Consider the following 22,038-nt stretch of genomic DNA (forward strand, 5'->3'; position numbering starts at 1 on the left):
CAATCATCTTTCCCTCTATCCTGACTATTCTTCAAGTTCCTTCTGCTGAAAAACATATCCACAGCATGATGCTGCCACCTCCATGCTTCACTGTACGGATGGTGTTACCCTGGTGAAACATAACGCCTGGCATTCACTCCAAAAAGTTCAATTGTAGTCTGATCAGACCAGCGAATTTAGTTTCTTATGGTCTGAGAGTCCTTCAGTTGCCTTTTGGCAAAGTCCAGATGGGGAGTGGCTTCCGTCTAGCCACTCTACCATTCAGGCCTGATTGGTGGATTGCTGCACAGGTGGTTGTCCTTCTGTAAGGTTCTCCTCTATCCACAGAAGAACGCTGGAGCTCAGACAGAGTGACCATTGGGTTATTATCACCTCCCTGACTAAGGCCCTTCTCCCCTGATCACTTAGCTTAGATGGCCGGCCAGCTCTAGGAAAAGTCCTGGTGGTTCCAAACATTTTACACTTACGGATGATGGAGGCCACTGTGCTCATTGGAAATTTCAGAGCAGCAGAAATATTTCTGTAACCTTCCCTAGCCTTATGCCTTGAGACAATCCTGCCTTGTCTTGAGACAATTCCTTTGTCTTCATGCTTGGTTTGTGCTTTGACATGGACAGTCAACTCTGGGACCTTATATAGACAGGTATATGCCTTTTCAAATCATGTCCAATAAACTGAATTTCCACAAGTAAACTCCAATTAAGCTGCTGAAACATCTCAGGAATGATCAGTGGAAACAGAATGTACCTGAGCTCAATTTAGGCTGTAAATACTTATGTACTTGTGATTTTTCAGTTTTTTTTCTGAAGGAACTCTCAGATGGCTATGACAAAAACTCTTTTTAACATGACAAATATACTTAATTGCTTGTTGTGGTGCCACGTTGTGTTAAGTTAGGACACAGTGTAAGATTTTTGTTTATCTTTGAGACACAAATTAAGATATTTACATGAAATTTACAAGTTCCCTCATCCTTCATATAAAGCAACGTTGACAAGATAAAAAAAAAAAAGAGTCTGGAAAAACAACCAAAAACATTGTCAAAACTTTCCAAGTGACTTCAGTGGTTTAAATTTGATTACATGAAGCTCCAAAAACACTTTTGTTTGCCAAAAAACAAAACAAAACATACAACTCTGTTCGCCCATATATTTTCTCCTGCACTAGGTTGTCAGGGGGAGTGTCTCTTACAGGCAGTTCAATATACTGCCATTAGAAGTGCAACATGGAAGCTGGACTTGTCTATTGTTTTTTCTGGACTTTCTGAAAAGTCTCAGGACTAGTGCTGTCTAGCTTTCAGATTTCATTTAAAAATATCTTCTTTTGTTTTTTGAAGATGAACAAAGGTCTCAGGTCTCTTTAAAAATGATTATCATTAGTGGCTAAACAGGGTCATCAGTGTGTTGAGCTCTTCAGAGACTCGTCTGCTCCACACAAGCATAAGCCTTTATTACACTGAGACCACAGATCCTCACTAATGATGTTACATCTGCCATGACTGAGCTCTCAATAAACACACCAGCAGCCAATAACAAACAAGACAGCTGGACAAACCCCAGAGAAACAGCAGCAACAACATCCAAACATGTTTTATGTCTCATGACTATTCTGTAATCCTGCTAGTGTTTCTCTCAAGCCTTCATTAATATTAGTGGGTTAGGGTAGCAGAATAATTTCATATAGTTGTGATTTCAGTCATTGTCATCAAAATGAATCGTTTGCATTTATTTAACATTTGACTAATACTAGTTGACATGTGACATGTGACAGTGCAACTTTTTTGTTCATTCAATAATACTTTACATCACTTTTCTGGGAGAACTTAGTGTAATGCCTAGTATGCTAAAATACAAGTGTTTACAAAAGATGCATTGGAACAAATGTCTTTGTGGAAACAGTAACACCTCTTGGCTGACAATTTGTGATCGGATCACTGTAAACCAGGTTGAAACAGAGGCTAAAGAAACAACATCAAAAAAGTGTACAGTATCCAATGTTTGGTAAAAAGACACATGAACATGTAAACTTACAATTAGACAAGACAAACAGACATGCACAGGCATGAATGGTGATCAAAACTTTTTCTAGTGATCAATAGTGATCAAAAAGAGTTTTTAATTTTTTTTCTTGTTATGGAAAGACACAAAAATGTGCCCTGGGTTGAAAGAAGTGATAGAGGACAGGTAGTCGCCAATTTATGTTTAACTGACCGCTTACCTTTTCTGATGCAGATAAGCTCATGTACTCCACAATTCCGCTCTCCACCTGCAGAAACAAAGCAATGTTTAATGACAAACAATACACACACATGCAACAAACGACACACACCGAACACAGACAACAAACAGACACAACTGACGCACACAAGACTTCATCAACATGCAAAACACGGAACATTATGAATTCAGGAAATGAATTTCAGAGAACAATGTACGATTTAATACAATGTGACAATAATGTGTAGATTTGACACCTTAAAGCAGCTTAGTGTATTTTAATGAAAATGAATTTCATTTCTAACATTTTAATGAAAAATAAAAATAAATGTAGTAATATTATTTTTAATATATTAATTTATAATATTATAATAATATTATAAATTCTAATAATACTACAACAGTATATAAGTAATATGATAACGTTTTAGTTTAGGTCACAGTTCACAGTATTAACAAGTCATTAACTAACACTACTAGTATAATAACCTAATAATTAGCTGTTTATTAATAGTTAGAAGGGTAGAAAATGAGTTTAGGTTTTTGGTATGATTAGTAATGCAGAATAAGATCATACCTTATAACTACGGACAGTTAATAGCTTAATAACAGGCAGGTGTTGGGAAAAAGGAATATATTTTTAAACATTTTTATATTTTTCTTTTCCCTAAACAATTGTATGTGTATTGCTTAAAGGTGATATCCAGTATTAACTGAACTTCTACTGCAGTGTGATATGCTTTGCAATCTAATAAAGCCTTTTTGCAGAAGTAGATGAAGCTGATATAAATGCAAAGACTTAATTGTCTAAAATAATATTATGTATTATATTATTATTATTAATAATAAAGTATTATTATAATTATATTATTAAATATGTGCAGTTGAGAAAGTCTTATGATTTCAATGTTGGGCAGAGAATTCATAGAAAAAGAGGATGTACGTATGGGTGTGGCCAATGGAGGACTATAGTATGATTGACAAGTGATGAATTTTACTATGCCCCCCCCCCTTCCCTTTTAATGTCAGCTGTCTATAAAAGTTGAAGTCTGGAAATAGTTGCGCACCTCCTGAATGTAACTTTTGCAATACATTGAGGATACCAGAATTCAGTGAATCGAATCATTCATTTGTATTCAATAATTTACTAATATTTTTGACATGAAAGAAAACTCCTGACCTTTTTTTAATTAAACACACATGGAATTGATTATTATTCCAACATAAGCCAGCAGTTAATAGCATGAATTGTGATCTAAAGTGTTATCAATAATACTAAAATAAGACTACTTTAAGCAATATTAATACACTGTCTGTGATTGTTTAAAGAATTATTAATCACTGTAGGTACATGTGTCAGTAATATTTAACAATGATTAAATATTCTACATTACATTAAATGACTATTTTATTTGCTATTTTAATGCATGTTCAGTGTGTTCAATACATTCACATGAGGAACTGTTGGCATCAACCCTTCCTGGCATCCTTTTAATATGACCCAGTATCTAACTTTAGCAAAGACTACCTATGCTTTAAGACTTTCATCTCTGCCCTCTTAAATAACCTTTCAAAAGTGATGAATCAGTGGTGTTTTAATCTGAACTCAGAGCAGTTCAAATCAGACACACAATCTCAGACATCACCTCAGCTGAACGGCTCACTTTTCACTTTACGCAGCTGTGCTCAGGTGTTTACCTGGACAGATCGGCTCAGAAATGTCTTTAAAGCTGAAACTAACACTCATGCATTAAAAAACAGCAAAAGGGAGTTTCCATTATGTGCAATGTAAATCTAACCCATGATGGTCTGCAGAAGATTTTAGCTGCTTGTTGGAGGAGTTTGGATTTAAATGTGGGACTGAGTGAAGTGATACACGATGCCACTGCTAAACGTTACAGGAGCTATGTTCAAGGACTAAAATGTTTGGACTGTGTACAATGGACTAATGTGCAAACTTAAATGATGAGAGTGAAAAATATCATATGAGATGGTTACCTGTAGCTTGTTCTCTAGTTTGCAAGATTACTTAAATGATATTTTAAAATAAAAGCATAAAGTTAATAATAATTAAAAATAATAATATGAATAAATACTCTATTTGTTGTTTCATATTCAAATAAATAACAACAAGTGACAGTTTTCAATCTATTAAAATCTATTTCTTTTGAACTTTGAATTGATGTATAAATTTCATTTTATATAATTTTATGATTCAACAATTTTACAGAATCACAGAAAATCTATTTACAGTTTTGAAAATAATAAAAAATGTAACTTCAGCAACAAATTAGCATATAGTAATAATTTTAATACCTTTTATTTATAGGTGCCTTTTAAAGCACTCAAGGACACCTTACAGCATATTGCAAGCATATCATAAAAATACAAGCAGTAAAAATAACATAATAGTAATATCAACATAATATTAAACCAGCAAAAAAAAAAGTTTTGATCTGAGATTTAAAATTGAAAATAGAGTCTGCTTGGCGAACGTGCGAAGGCAGGGAGTTCCATAACTTTGGTGCTGTACAACTAAAAGCCCTGCCACCATAGGACTTCATCTGAAAGTTTGGAACAGATAATAATTCAGCAGAAGATGATTTCAGTGAGCGCAAAGGAGTGTACAAATGAAGAAGATCAGAAATTTCTGAATGAACTTCTGAATGATCATGTAATCAATTATTATATTAAATTATTATTTTAAATTATACCAATTGAAATTATAATTAATAAAATTTACAATATTACAGCTTTTATTAATTTTTCAAAAAAAAAATTATTCAAATTTATGTAATAATAATATTAATAATAATTCATTTTCCTTTGGCTTAGTCCCTTATTTATCAGTGGTCACCACACCGGAATGAACCACTAACTATTCCAGCATATGTTTTATGCAGTGGATGGCCTTCCAGCCGCAACCCAGTACTGGGAAACATCCATACACTCTCACATTCACATACACACATTCATTCACTACAGCCAATTTAGTTTATTTAATTCACCTATATGTGTTTGGACTGTGGGAAACAGAAGCACCTATAGGAGACTCAAGTCAACACTGGGAGAACATGCAAACTTCACACAGAAATGCCAACTGACCCAGCCGAGACTAAAACCAACAGCCTTCTTGTTGTGAGGCGACGTTGCTAATCACTGAGCCACCATGCTGCCCAATTAAATTTTTTTTTACCAAAATAGTAATAATATTAATAATAATAATAATAATAATAATAATAAAGGAGCAGAAAAAGAAGAATAAGATGAAAATGAAGAATAAGCCAAAGAAAAAGATGATGATGATGATGTCTCTCAAACCTCCATAGTCTCCAGTTGATCCCATTTTGATTCAAGGGCATCTCAAACTCTAACTAATGAAGAACAGATTGTAAGGTGCTTCATCTCGAGAACCCTTTGAGTCCTGAATGAACATCAATGTTATCACTAATAAGAGCTTTAAACAACTGTGAAGGGGACGTTTTTGTTTTGGTCTACCTCTCTTTTAAAACACATTCAACTGCTACAGTCTTACATCTGTTCAGTTGAGTTGAGTTCAAGTGCATCTGTATTTTACTTTTTACAATACACAATATTGCAAAGCAGCGATACAGAAAATGCTATGCTTCAATGTTATCATCTGAGGTTTCAGTCGAGGTCAACGAAATGCCTTTATGATGTACATTTCCTGTAGGACAAATGGAGGAACAATGACAAGAGTGCTTACGAATTAGAATACAAGAACTGATCAAATGTTGCAACTTTAATGCAATGTTAGTCACTTTGGATTAAAGATCTGTCAATTGCTTGAAACTCTATTGAAATGCTATGAGTTGTAATCTGTGCCGCAGAATCTGATTAGAGTTCTACAGGGAGTGTTTGACTGTGGCTAAGCTTTGGTGTGCATCAAACTTCTCTGGCCGTTAGCCTGTGGGGGTTGTGAGGTCGCCCTGACCGGCAGAAGTTGTTTGTGAGAAGCTGGGTAAAGGTCATTCTGGAGCAGAGAGATGGAATCAGCTGAGGATGTCAGTTTATGCATTCTTAATGTGTGTTCTGTCAAGCCGTAACCTGAGAGAAACTCGAGACATCGGTCTAATCATGGTGGAATTACATCTAAGACTAAATTTCACAATGTGGATCTTTCCATGGTCATGAAGCTTGCTCACTGCTATTATAGCAATACTGTAATCAGGCAGCATCTAATTTACTGCTCACTGGAAGATCACATACAACTCATTACCCCATTGACTCCCAATGACTGATCTACATCAACTGGATGAATAGATGGATGGATGGATGGATGGATGGATGGAGTTGAGAGACAGACAGATAGACAGAGAAATAGATGGATGGATGGGTGGATAGATACAGTGGATGGATAGATGGATGGATGGATGCAGTTGAGAGAGAGACGGATGGACGGACAGACGGATGGAGTTTAAAGACAGACCGACAGACAGACAGACAGACAGACAGAGAAATAGATAGATGGATAGTTGGATACTGTAGATGGATGGATGGATGCAGTTTAGAAACAGACAGACAGACAAACAGACAAATAGATAGATGGATGGATGGATGGATGGATAGATACTGTAGATCGATGGATGGTAGATAGAAGGATGGATGGATGGATACAGTTGAGAGAGAGACAGACAGACAGACAGACGGACGGACAGACGGACGGATCGATGGAGTTGACAGACAGACAGACAGACAGACAGAGAAATAGATGGATGGGTGGATGGATGGATGGATGGATGGATGGATGGATGGATGCAGTTGAGAAACAGACATACAGACAGACAGAGAAATATATGGATGGGTGGATGGATGGATGGATGGATGGATGGATGGATGGATGGATGCAGTTGAGAAACAGACAGTCAGACAGACAGATGGACGGACGGATGGATGGAGCTTAGAGACAGACAGACAGATAGATGGATGGATGAATGGATGGATGGATGGATGGATGGATGGATGGATACTGTAGATGGATGGATGGATGGATGCAGTTGAGAGACAGACAGACAAATAGATTGATGGATGGATGGATGGATACTGTAGATGGATGGATGGTAGATAGATGGATAAATGGATAGGTGGTTAGTTGGATGGATGGATGGATGGATGGATGAATAGATAGATAAATTCAAAATGATGGCATTTTATTTTACATATGCCTACGGAATGTCATGGGATCTCACTTTTCACTCTAGTAAAACATAATTGCGAATTCGAAAATAAAAGAAACACCATTGACAGGGGTTCTGTTTTGTCAAGTTTACCTGTTTTCAGTTTAATTGTCCAACATGTTTACAGCAATGTCACATTGTTTAAAAAAGAAGAACATTGTATTGACCTACTGTATGAAGCAAATAAAACAAAACATAACGTCACATCATTTGTTTCGGAAAATGAATAAACAGTGGCTCAATGTCCATATGAAAGCATCAGGCTGTCTGTTTTTGACATGACTGAACTTTGCTCCTCAGCTCCCCCACATCTTGATGCTCATGACAAGAATTGCTTGTAGTTATCTTTTTTAAGTGAGGTGTAAATTGCCATCATGCATGAATGAATTATATATTTGCATTTTTACAGATGATAATCAATGATCACATTACACAACACTGAAACCGCACGTCAAAATACCACAGTCAATATTTTTTGAGACCCCCAAAAATTTCACAAATCATGTTTTCATGGAAGCCCATGCCTTATCTAGGGGAGTCGAGCTCCCCCTAGCTCCCCCATAGTTCGCACCCTGTTCCAAGTCATATACCCTGCTGAAAAATCCAGCTTAAACCAGCCTAGGGTGGTTGGCTTTAGCTGGTTGACCAGCCTGGTTTTAGAGGGGTTTTGGCTACTTGCAGGCTAGTTTCCAGGCATTTCCAGCCTGGTTTTAGCTGGACAGGCCAGGAGATGACCAACTAAAACCAGCTTGACCAGCCTAGCCAGGCTGGAAGCCCAGCCAAAACCAGCTATGTCCAGCTTAAACCAGGATGATTAAGTTGGTTTTAGATGGTTTTAGATGGTCACTTTCCAGCCTGACTAGCTAAGACCAGGCCAGGCTGGAAATGGCTGCAAACCAGCCTGGAAGTGGCCAAAACCCCTCTAAAACCAGGCTGGTCAACCAGCTAAAACCAGTCAACCATCCTAGGCTGGTTTAAGCTGGATTTTTCAGCAGGGAGAATAAAATAAAGTTAAAAAATTCTGTTTGGAAGTTTCATGGTCAGATTAAACCTTAAAGTGGACCAGATAGCAAGATTCTCTGAGAGCTGAGGTTGATCTCCAAGGATTCTGCTCTGGAGGTCAGTTCTGATTCTGTCCAGAGGGAAACTGTTTGACTGATGCCGAGTCTGTAAATAAAGTAAGTAAACTAAGCCAAGGTGAGGATGCAGGGCCAAGCCCCAAGTACTTTTGTCCTCTCTTTCATCCATCTCTTTCTTCAGACAAGGTGGTTCTGTATTTATAGAGACCCGTCCCAGTTTTATATAGGTATTTCCCACAATATACAGTAGCTTTCAAACCATGAACTGAGTGGGCAAATGAGTGACAGATAAAAATGCCCTTGGAAATGAAGATCAGTCTTATGAAGCAGAGCCACACCACACATCACAATGAATGTTACTGAAGAAAAAAAGCATAAAGTTTCCAATTAATTTAAAAGATGCATTAAACTGAAGCTCATAAAATAGAACAAAACACTTTTATCTTAACGTATTTCCATACAAAGTATTTTAAAGTTCTTCTACGTCAACAATTTGTAGTTAAACAGTATATGCTTTTTTTCTATTGTAAATAATTACACATTATTACAAATGAGTCTCTAAACTCAACAGGTGACTGTGAGTAAACTATTAAATAACTCTCCCAACCAGATCATAATACTGAGACCACAACTGAGATTCGAATAGTTCTGCCAACCACAATAACTCAATCTACCTATATCTAGAATCCTTCCAGCTCAGGCTTAACAGCTCCAGATTTTGTGTTCTATTTTCACCATCTCTCAGTCTCTGTAAAGAAACAACATCTTATCCTCGCAGACTGACAGATTTACACACAAATCCGCTTTGGCTTCCGAAACAACAGCATGCACAAGCAGCTCGCCAGAGGGGATATAATGAAAATGCCACTGAGAAACAGAAAAACCTGTGATTTTCCAATATCTCATGGTGGGTTTGTTGACCGACTACTGAAACTCATTAGAGATGCTCTTTTAACATTGGAGCTTTAATGTGGTTGAGCATTATGTCCTTGGTTAGGCTGAGATATTTTTTGCATTATGTTCTAACATTGGCTTTGTCTGTGAGTGTATACTGAGTATATTGAAAAAAATGAAAGAGCAAATGTCACAAATGTCTAATAAGAAAGTCTATAGTTAAAGAAAGACATGTATGTTTCATATTAATAGAATTCTGTGACAATATAACGCAACATTGGAGCAACAGCTGAAACTGATAACATCACTACCACCACAATGGTTTAATAATATGAAATGTCAAAAAAGAAAAGGTCTCTTGCATGAGATGACAAAACATATTGTAATTAGGTGACAAATGGCGATCATTTGTGTTGGGAGTGTTCATGCCAGAAAACAGATAAACGAAGTAAAACTGAATCTAATACTCAAACATGCTGCACAAGACGATTATTGAAAACTTCTTTCTTATGCAATGTATTGTCGAAAACTAGGGCTGGGCGATACAGGAAAAAAAAAATCACGTATATCATTCAGTATCGATAATTCTTGAATATTTTTTTACAATAATTTAGGAATATTATGATTTTTTATTTATTAAACCATTTTATTTTAATTTACCAATTACTAAGACAAATAGTTTTAATAGTCAAAAACAAAAACAATCTTAAAAATCTTAAAAAAATAAAAATAAGCGTTAAAGAGACTCAAACTTTATAAATAAAACATTACAAAGAGTGTGCAATGATAAAGTGTAATCGCTGAACAATCAAAGCAAACTAAGATTGAACAACACCTGTAAGGTGTCTTTGATATTCACACAGTAAACCACAAACTCTATTAACAAAAGAAATGATGATAATCAAAACTGAACTTTTAAGTAAAGGAATCAACCATCATCATTATTTAAATACATATTGCAAAATTACAAATAGTGAAGTTGAATGACTACATTACCCCTATACTAAAAAATCTTTCAGATAAGGAACTAGTGGCTGGGATGCACAAGAAAAGAAATCAAAAAGCCACTCTGGATTCCTTTTTTAATTTACACACTCTTCACGGACGATTGTCAGGGCGTTTGTTTTCGTGTGTGTTGTAATTCTGACCTGAGGTGTTAAAACCCAACCAGAGTCCGTTCACATGGTGCGTCAAAAAGCAGGAGTGCGTGGAATCAGTTTCCTTTACCATTTTCAATGCAATTTGTACTTGTGCTCCTCTGTCATTTCTCATAACTAGGCGACTATCAACCATTTCTAAGAGGATGACAAACAAACAAACCATTGCTGAAGTTTCGATACTAGTTTGTATTTAAGAAGAGAATGAAAAAGCACTGCAATATTTGGGTGCGCTCTGTTTGTCTGAGTCTTTTTTTATTATCGAAATGTTAATATTGCATACAAAGTGTGAAGCAGATTGGTTAGTTGTACTTGCATGAATCGTGGTGCACGCGGCATTCTGAAATGTTTTCAACTAAGTGCGCCTTGAAAATGTGCATGCGTCACGTGTGCGCCAGTTGCTGCATCATGTCATGCGCCTTGATTGGAAATAACTTTAAGCTTATTGGCATTCCTTCCAAGTTGCGTGCTTAGCAGCCACATTATAATAAAACTATAGCATTTCGTACCGAAACTTTATACCAAACTTTAAAAAAAAATTGTTAATGACAATGGTGTTCGGTCAATAAATATCGATACCATTTTGTTGTCCCAGCCCATATCCCAAACTATGAAAAAGTCAATGTTTTTAATTTATATTAGTCCCCTTTGTTAAAATGTACTTACATTTTATATATAAAGAAGTTTTGGTTTTGTAAAGTCTGCAAAAGCTGGCAGTTCCGTTTAATTTTTCCTGGAATTTGTATGATCAACCCAGCAAATATTCTGTATTGTTTAAAATTAATAAAAATGTCAATAATAATTGTGTTAATCATTTCATCATCAAAAGTTGAGGAAGGAGAGATTAAGGTCCCATAATGTAATCTTAAAGCATAAATAAATTGAAGAAAATGGGGTAATATTAATAAACTGATTTTTTACAGTGTAAATTAAGATCAAAACCACCCAAGATACTAATACTCAAGATATGAGTTTTCAAAGCTAACAAATGTGGATCAATATCGACGAGTTTCAATATGTGTGTTTGTGTGTGTGTTTAGGTTTTGCAGAGTTTTGTATAAGTGATGTAAATGCTGAACCCTTTTTATCGACAGTTTAGGAAAAGTATTATCAGACACGCAGCCTTAAGACAGAAAATTATTAATAAAACTAATTTAGATGCAATTAAATATTCATTTTAGGCCATTAGCATGCTATTAATCATCTGGCAAAAGTAAATGTCTGGTAAAATAATAACTAAATGCAGGCACATTCAAACATTGAGGGCTGGGTAGTGTAATTTAATATGAACCAACTCCATCAGCCAACAGTTTAAGCGTCTGCCAACTCCATTAAAGAATCATTAAAGCTGATTCATAGGGACAATTAGCACCCGTCCAAACCACACTCTCCAGAGAGATCACAGCTTTCAAGGAAAGATATTAGAAAATGCCCTAAAAGCATGCAGGTCATCTGCGCTTTTGTCTGGGACTGTTGAACTTTTTAATTTCATCTGAAGCAAAATGAGATTATGAAGAGACAAATGATTCAATGCCATTGGCTGAGAAATTGACTAATTTTTGTAGAAGCTTTTATCCTAAGTGACTTTCACTGTGAGTGCCTTGATCTACAATGTTAGGCTATGGGTGCGTCTTAATCAGCCCCTTGTTCAGTAGTCAGTGCACTGATCAGGCCCTGAAAAATCCCACAATGCAATCTTAATGTAATCTTTCTATAGTTTACAAATTATGGCAGTAGGAGACAAACAAGCTCTATAAAAGAGTGAATGAATCACCGACTCAATTAATTGGATCAAAAACAATGATTCAGTAACTGTCCTTATACTTTATATACAGGAATTAAACAAATTGCTAGTGTCTTTATTAGTCAGTTATTGAATTACAAATTTAATAAAATTATTAATTTATTCAGGATCAAAAAGAACTGTATTTAAAGGGAGTTACTGATACATTGAATGAGGCGGTTCATTCTAAAACCAATTCATTAATATTTAAAACAAGTGATTTTTTCATAAGTAATTGAATCACTGACTCGGTTAACTATCTCACCAATGCAGATTCATACAGGAATGAAACAAATAACTTAAAATCACTTAATCAACTATTTAACAAAAAACAATTAAATCAGGATTTAATAAGTTATTCTTTTTATAAGTGAGTAACTGAAATGCTGACAGATTCAAAAACAGATTCGTTCAGGAATGAAAAAAATGCCTTATTATGAGTTGTAATTACTGACTCAACTAATTCTCTCAAAAACAGATTCAATCTGGATTTGAATAAGTGGTTTTCTTTATAAGTGAGTAACAGAATTGCTGACTAAATTGACTATTTCAAAAAAAGATTCATTCAGGAATGAAAAAAATGCCTTTCAGCAATTCTGTGCAAATGTCAACCTTGCCATGAAAAAATTAAGTTTTTCCTCATAAATGTAAAAATATTAAATAAAATAAAACCGATCATTTTTGTTTTATAGAAGCCAACTCTTATCCTTTTGATTATCATTGGTTCTTTTGGTTTATGCAGTGTAGACTAAACTCGCAAACTTTTTTGTCACATCCATTACGCATGTTTATTTTCCTCATTTAAAGTACAAAACATGTTTACAGATTGATATTTTTCTGATCCCTTAACTCTGTGGTTAGTTGTTCTGGAAAATATAAACAGATGTTTCAATATAATTTTAACATTTACTTTCTCTGTGAATTTATGTTTTGAGGTTTTACTGCAAATGTCACATCCATAACACTGGAATTGCTCCTTTATAAATGAGTTTAAATCACTGACTCAACTAATTAACAAAATAGATTCATTCTGGATTTGAATAAGTGATTCTATTTATAAGTGAGTACCAGAATTGCTGACTAAACTGACTCTTTCAAAAAACGATTCTTTCAGTGTTAAAAAAAATGCCATTATAAAGGAGTCGGAATCACTGACTCAACTAATTAACTAAAAAAAAAGATTCATTCTGGATTTGAATAAGTGATTCTATTTATAAGTGAGTACCAGAATTGCTGACTAAACTGACTCTTTCAAAAAACGATTCTTTCAGTGTTAAAAAAAATGCCATTATAAAGGAGTCGGAATCACTGACTCAACTAATTAACTAAAAAAAAAGATTCATTCTGGATTTGAATAAGTGATTCTCTTTATAAGGAAGTAAAACAAATGCAGACTCAACTGAATCTTTCAAAAGGAGATTCATTCAGGAATGAAATAAGCAAATAAATAAAGGCCTTTATAAACGAGTTGGAACAACAGAGTCAACTAATTACACAAAAAAGATGAATTCTGCATATGAATAAGCTATTTTCTTTATAAGTGAGTAACAGAATTGTTGACTGAATTGACTCTAAAAAAAGAGATTCATTCAGAAATAAAAAAAAAAATTACTAAAAAGATTCATTCAAATGCCTTTATAAATTAGTTGGAATCACTGACTCAATTAATCAGTTCAAAAACAGATTCATTCTGGATTTAAATGAGGGATTCTCATCACAAGTGACTCATTGACACAATCCCCTCATTTAAAAACATAACTATTTTCATTAGAAAAATTAAAATAAAAATACTTGTAATATTTTGTAACAAACAAACAAACAAACAAACAAACAAACAAACAAACAAACAAACAAACAAACACAGATATGAAGCAAATATATATATATATCAAACCACATTCCCTATGAGATTTTTCTCCTACTGCTCTGTTGGCTTGATTTATCCAGTATCACTTACATGTAGCTGTCTTGACTAACTGTGACCCAGACTGATAACCAGACAGAGAAGAGACAACTTTGCCCTAGAGAGTCTCACTCCTTCTCCCTCTCTCCTGCGCACACATTAACAGTCTGACACACAACGCCGCAATTAACAGCTTGGCCCTCTTAGGGAGATCCTATTCACTACAGTCTACATTTCTGTCTTTCTTTCTTACACTCTCTCTTTCTCTTGCTCTTGGGAGACAGAGGAGCAATTTAAGTCAAGACACATAAAAGCTAATGGCCAACTGCAAACCAGTCTTAAATATGCACGAGATCTCAAGTCTCAAACCAATTAGAGATAAGACTGTGATTGCATGGATACGCCTCCTTTTACAAACTCCTTCAGGCTGCTGACCTGTGGAGAGGTTTGATTCAGATGTTAAGCAATGCTAGTTTAAATAACGCTGAATAAGTACTCTAGTTTTCACGGATCAATAATTAATCAGACGATTTAAGCTGTCTGCATCATTCACTACGCTAATCTGGAAACTACAAAAGAAGTGAAACATTTACAATTCTTGTTCGCTTACTTTTGTTTTGTAATATTTTGTTTTATTTACATTTATAAGATGTTTAAAAAAAACAGTACAATACCAATAAAGACACCAACAAAAAAAGAGGGATTGTCTCAGTTACCAAATATACAGTTGAAGTTAGAATTATTAGCCCCCCTGTTTATTTTTCCCCCAATTTCTGTTTAATGGAGAGAAGATTTCTTCAACATATTTCTAAACATAATAGTTTTAATAACTCATTTCTAATAACTGATTTATTTTATCTTTGCCATGATGACAGTAAATAATATTTGACCAGATATTTTTCAAGACATTTCTATACAGCTTAAAGTAACATTTAAAGGCTTAACTAGGGCAATTAAGTTAACTAGGCAGGTTAGGATAAATAGGCAAGTTATTGTATAATGATGGCTTGTCCTGTAGACTATCGAAAAAATATATAGCTTAAAGGGGCTAATAATTTTTACCTTAAAATGACTTAAAAATTAAAAACTGCTTTTATCCTTGCTGAAATAAAACAAATAAGACTTTTACCTGAAGAAAAAACATTATCAGACATACCGTGAAAATATTCTTGTCCTGTTAAACATCATTTGGGAAATATTTAAAAGAAAAAATTCATAGGGGGGCTAATATTTCTGACTTCAACCGTATACATACATACATACAGTATATATATTTGCTGTCAAAATTAGTGCGTTAACGCATGCAATTAAATTGAAATATTTAACGTGTAAAAAAAACTAACGCAAAAATTAACGCAATTAACGCAGTTGCTGTTTTTTTTTTTTCTGTTGTGGCCAGGGGCAGACTGGCCATCTGGCAGACCGGACAGTTTCCCGATGGGCCGACGTACTTTTTGGGCCGGGCTAATCATCTTCTTATGATCTGATCGGCCCATAAAACACTTAGCAGACTGTCATGTTTTTCTGCCTAAGTGATTGACGATCCTGTGAGCTGTGACGCTCTGAAAGTAAGATGTTTCTTTTCCGGACAGAGCGGCCCATTGGTTCTTTTCTTTATTGACATTGGGCTGACCCAATCACAAACTTCCGTGTTGGGCTCTGTGTAAGCGTGCAACATAGGTGTGTATTTGTCAAAAGAGTCGAGAGTCACGCCTGTTTCTCACGCGCGGGATAGCAGAAGCAGAGAGCAGGCATTTTCCTTTTGTGTCTGCACTCTGCAGCGTGCAGCGGAGCACAGATCAATATATTCCTGTCTATTCTATCTAGTTACCTATCTGTCCTAAAAAATATACTTTTTTTAAAAACTTTTAATCTGCACCACAGCCGGCTGCAACTTCCTCCTATGCTGTTTCCTTAAGTCTTTATTTTACAAATTATAAAAAATGTATTTTAAGATGTACTCAGTCAGAAGACAATCGCATGAGATATCATGACATAGTGTTTTTGATTGTCAGCATGATGTATGCTTATAGTGATATTTATACATGACCAAACTAGTGTGAAACTTAAGCAACTTTTTTTTTTACATTTAGTTTTGTGGTTCGGGCCCAAACAAATATTTGTTGCATTTTTCAGTTGTTTAAGTTCATTTGATTGACTATCTAAAATCTTTTAGCAACGTTTGATGTTTCAATGTTGAGTTAAACGTTTTTTTAAGAGTCTCTGACACATTGCTTTTATTATTTATCTTTATTTTATTAATTAACATTAACTGTGCATCAGCAGGCAGTTTTTGTTATGTTCATTATTTATTAGGTTCACTCAAAACACACAGACAAGATGTATGACAAGATGGACTTCCAGTGTAGATTATAATTTTATTATAAAAATAAATTTAAAAAATTCTGTTTTTAATTTGTCAACTCGTTATTTCCTATATATGGCTTATGTGCTTTTATAGAGTGGGAGTTGGTAAACATATTCAAGGGCGTGCACAGATGGAGAGCATTTCAATTGATGTAGTGGGCTTCTCTGGCCCAAAATGCCTGGGCCGATTTTTTTGTCCCAGTCCAGCCCTGCAATGAGAACAATTGTTTGTATTCAATACTTTATTATTATTATTATAATTTTCCATTTTCCAAATATGTAATGCCTGTATTTTGGCATTTTTTGCAGACCACTTAGAATCCATCATGGAAATCAATGTTTTCTTTATTGGTATTGAATGTTTTAAAATTCAAATGGCATTAACATGCCTGTGTTTTATTTTCTGTAATAAATATGGCTGTCAAGCCATGCAGGATCTTGATGGTTTATTGTAGGTTTGTTGTTTACATGAAGAAATCTGTGTTACAAGTTAAACAAAAATTCTAAAAAACAATTATATTTTAAATTTAAATAGTTTTTGTCTTGCATTTATATTAATTTTACATTTGAATAGCCAAAATTACAAGTTACAGTCTTTCAAATGTGATTAATCGTGATTAATTTAAAAAAAAGTTTGATTAATTTATTTTTTTTATCGATTGACAGCTCTAATATATAACTATAACACAACATATGTAGCATAAACATATAAACAAAAGATGACAATATTCACATTTGTACAAACCCAGTGTCATGAATATTTTGGTTAGAAATGTTAACGTACAAACTTTAAATGCTAAATTCCTAAGAGTCTTAAAATAGGTCCCCATGTGATTTCAACTTTTTTTTTTTGTGAAGTTTCAACACATAGTTGTTCCATTTTAATGATATAATGCAGCTCGTTCAATCCTCTCTTATAACAGGGAGCCTTCAGAGATTTGTCCATTATATTAGAATATCCAAAAATGGCCAAATTGTAGTCAGGTTGCATATAGGTTCCATAAGCACTGGAAAAGAATTGAAAAATGCTGGACCAAAACTCACTTGTTCGCTTTATTAATCACAAAATATTAAAAGATGCCTCAGGCAGCACCCATTTGTATGGTCACTTTTTATGTCTGAATATAATAATAATAATAAAAAATAAATAAATAAAAAAAAAATAATAATAATAATAATAATAAAGTAAATGCAACTTTTATACCAACTGTTATATGTTCTGACTGATGTCTCAGAATTGTAGAAAATAAAGTCAGAATTTTAAAAGAATCTATAAAAGTCACAAAGGTGAGAGCAAAAAAGGGAACTTTGTGATGTAATTTCTTAAAAAGAAAATCATAAATAAAGTAAAAGGTTTTACTTAGAAATAAAACAGTATTGTGATTTTTGTTTTTACACAATTCTGAGGTTACATGTCACAACTCTTGCTATCGTCTCCTTTTTCTTGACTTTTTGCAATTAAGATGAAAATTGTGACAACCTCAAAATCTCAAACTGAAAACAGAAAGTAGGGGAAATAGATTTGTGAGTTTATTGGTGTTTATTAAATCTGGCTACTGTATATACAGTCAATGCCAAAAATATTCATACTACTGACAATTTCTGACTTAAACCTATTTTATTCAACCAGCAAGTTGTTGTTTTTTTTGACTGGAAATGACACAGGCTTCTCCCTAAAGATAAGACAATGTACAAGAGGCTTCATTGTGTAAAAAATTCTCAGCTTTTATTTACATTTGACCAAAAACTTTAACTTAGAATTTACCAGGGGTATGAATAATTTCGAGCTTGACTGTATCTTGCAATCTTAAGTGCCAAATTGAAATATGCAGCTAGCTAGCTCTTTATAAAATAATAAAAAGTTTTAATAACATATAACATAGCTTTATAAACTCTAGATCACAGGTGTCAAACTCAGTTCCAAAAGGGCCGCAGCTCTGCACAGTTTAGTTCCAACCCTAATAAAACACACCTGATCAAACTAATTGAGTCCTTCAGGCTTGTTTGAAACCTACAGGTAAGTGTGTTGGAGCAGGGTTGGAACTAAACTGCAGGGCTTCGGCCCTCCAGGAATTGAGTTTGACACCCCTGCTCTAGATGAAGCCCAAAGTGTCTTTTTTCCAAAGATACATGAACTGTGAATGTAGCTCAAATTATTCAGCAACTGTTACTGTTTTAGTTTGAGAAAGTGCCTCTGACGATGAGAGGGAGAAAGACACCTATATTGTCTCCGAAAACTTTTTGCAGGAATCTCATTTAGCAAATTATCTTCATCAAATTATAAACTCGAGTCATGAGACATTTGGCTTTCAAGGCATTTTTTCTAGATTATTACATGACCGATTTCATGTGTTTGTATATGGAAAAACTAATATTAAACAGAGTACAATTTTTCATAATGTATTTTCTTTCCAATGATGTCTATTCTTTGTGTGTAGCTTACTGGGGTCAAGAACAGCTACTATTTGAAGTTAGGTATGCATAAAGTCCCAAAACGGAGTGGTGGCTAACAGGTTAATAAATTTGGGATATAAATTTGATTTCTGACTTTTTTCTTTGAATTCTACATTTGACATCAATATACACAATCAATTTGTGTTGGGACAAAATGAGGGAGTTAAGGTAATTTAATTTTTACAAATTCAACTGGATTGAACATTAAACAATTAAGTAGTCCCCCCCCCCCTCAATTTTCTATAAATAATAGTTTGAACAAACAGCTCAATGTCATTTTTTTGACAATACTGGCTTTTCAGCATTACATTTCATTACAATTCTGCCTTTTTTCATAATTGCAACACTTTTATTCAATGGAGAAAATGTCAATACAGCAGGCAAAACATCACAATATAAAAATCTTTTGTGGGGGGAAAATAGTTTTTTTTCATTGCAAGTTTATAGGATTTGTAGTAAATCTGCCTTTATTTTTTTAGTAATTCTGTTTACATCTTCCAATTGTGATTTTCATCTTTTATAATTGCGACTTTACTTCCAGTTGTGAGCTTATCTTAATGTTAATCCCACAACTTTAACATTATAGAAAGTCTGAAAGCAAAAAAATAGAAGAGTCTGAACTGTGAGTTTTATTCAGTGTATTTAAGATGCAAGCTACCATACAAAAGATAATACAATAACAACACAACACAACACTAGACCTGGCCTGTTGCCTTTGGGAGAGGGAATGGGGCTCTGTGGGGGTGTGTTATGGTGAATGGACTCTGCTGGGACTTTATCTACTCGCTGTATTCAGACTTTGCATTGGATGGAGTTCACGCTCTGTCTGTACATGATCTGAGTCATGAAACAGACTCTGCAGAAGTCAGACTCTCGAGATTTAATTTCATGCACAAGATGCCCCTAAAGACCGATGTATATGTAAATGATACTGTATGTTTGGCTATGGCCAAATTGCATGCAATGGTGTTCCCAGTTTATTACAGTCATTTGTATTTATTTATGTTTTAATAAATCAGTGTTGCAAAATGTAAAAAATCTGAAATATGAACAAATGCAAATCATCATGTGGACTGCTAACTCAGAAATCCAGTGTGTGTGAGTCTCTTTGGGATAAACCACAGTTGGCCAAGGAGAGAAATCACATCCCACGGGCAGCAGGATAGAACCAGTGAGAAAGAAACAAAAGATATTATACAACCTGCTGGGAATATGAGACTTATTCAGCATTACGCCAGTTTAAATCAGCCCCCTCAGATATTTGAGCCAATATCCTTGAGCCAACTTTTATCCAAGTGGTAGCAAGTTTAATTATGGCAGCTTAAAAAAGTCATAAAGAAATAATAAATTACATAATAATAATAATAAAAAAACTACCAATGTCAGAAATAATTTTTCTTCATAAAAAGAGGATTTCATTTAGCAAGGATGCATTAAATATATCAAAAGAGACATTTTTACTTTTTATAATAAATAAAATGTACAGTAATTTTAATTCTAAAAAGCACACTTACAAAGACATTAAGGGCTCTATTTTGACGGTGCATGCGCAAAACGGAAAGCGCAGGGCGCAAACGCTTTCAGGGCGTGTCAGAATCCATATTTGCTAATTTAAGGATGGCCGCTTTGCGCCATGGCGCATGGTCTAAAAGGGTCACTTACTTTACGTCATGTAAATAGCAAATGTGCCATGGCGCAACGCAACTGGCTCTTAAAGGGAATGGGAGATGAGACTCTGATTGGTTTATTCTCAAAACACACCTATAACCCATTAGGAGAATAAACTCAACCCTTTTAGACCATGCGCCGCAGTGCAAAGCAGATTTTTCCGTCCTTATATTAGCAAAAGTGGATTCTGACACGACCTTAATGCGTTTGCTCCCTGGGCTTTGCACTTTGCACATGGATCGTGAAAATAGAGCCCAGAGACTTTGCTCAGTCTTGTTATATGGTATTGTGAACATTACTACTTGCTTGCCTTGCCTGTTTGAACCTTGCTATGTTTTGTTTGTTTCAACGTTGTCTGCTGCCTGCATATACTGACCATCCGCCTGTTTATGACTACGACTTATTTCCTGTGATTTTCTGTGTACATCTGTTTGCCCCTGTGTTGACCATTGCTTGCCTGACCATCTCTGTTTAATAAACCTGCATTTGGATCCGCACTTCCTTTGTCAGCGTCCACTTTACAGAAGAACACACAGCTGGAGATCACGACAATTGTATTAATGTTTTACTGTAGTTTGGTGGAATAAATTCAGCCTTCGTAAAAGCTTTCAAAACTTTCAAAATTTTGCTATGGTATGGTAGTGTATAGTTAAAAATAAGGGGGGGGGGGTGTCTTAAAACGCTGCAGATCAAATCAGTTCTTGTCACTAAAAACCAGTCGCATCTTCAACAGAATAGTTTGCTTTAAAATGAGCATTTTCTCATCATCTGCCCACCTTCACATCACTCTACACTCCTATGACTATTTTTAAATGTTAAACACAAAGGCAATTAATATGAAAATGTCACAGGAACCCAATGGAAAACTTGGAATCTTTCACAGAACATCTTTACAGATTTGTTTTGAAATGGGTCCAATGCTGAGTTTACATTATGTGTTTTGACAAAAGCATTCATAAACAGATAAAACAGCAAATTAGAGAAAAAACAGGCATTAAAAACAGTGGATCTTAAAATGCTAAACCTAAAAATACTCGTTGTTTCCAGTACTCTGACATAACATCTTATGTAAACTGATTCTGACAAGCTAATTCTCTCATTTATAGGTTAAACAAGGCAACACACTAATGAGAGCCAAATGACTACCAAGACTATGAACTGGTGAACAGTAAGACTCCTCCAGCTCAGCAATAAATGAAAACAACTTTAAAAGAAAATTCACATGGGTTTTAACTCTAATTCTAGACATTTGTTCACTTTTTTATTTTGGTTTTATGATAATTCAGGCTGTGCTAATACAAAGTGAATTGGCAAAAGGT

The 22,038-nt window shown here is 34.7% G+C and overlaps 1 protein-coding gene across 3 annotated transcripts in view; it reads right to left on the minus strand.

Moving 5' to 3' along the window:
- Positions 1–22,038, minus strand: part of syt14a (synaptotagmin XIVa) — a 70,072-nt gene that overhangs the window by 43,201 nt on the left and 4,833 nt on the right. For all 3 annotated transcript variants that reach the window (XR_015506105.1, XM_087279535.1, XM_087279534.1), the window contains exon 2: positions 2,218–2,265. Coding sequence is in view for 2 of the 3 variants with exons in the window: in XM_087279535.1 (XP_087135661.1) it covers positions 2,218–2,265 (48 nt within the window). In the remaining variant the exon portion in view is untranslated. The remainder of the gene's footprint in view (positions 1–2,217; positions 2,266–22,038) is intronic.

The sequence above is a fragment of the Danio rerio genome, chromosome 13 (genome assembly GCF_052040795.2).
Source record: "Danio rerio strain M-AB ecotype USA chromosome 13, GRCz13ab, whole genome shotgun sequence".
NCBI classification, from domain to species: Eukaryota; Metazoa; Chordata; class Actinopteri; order Cypriniformes; family Danionidae; genus Danio; species Danio rerio.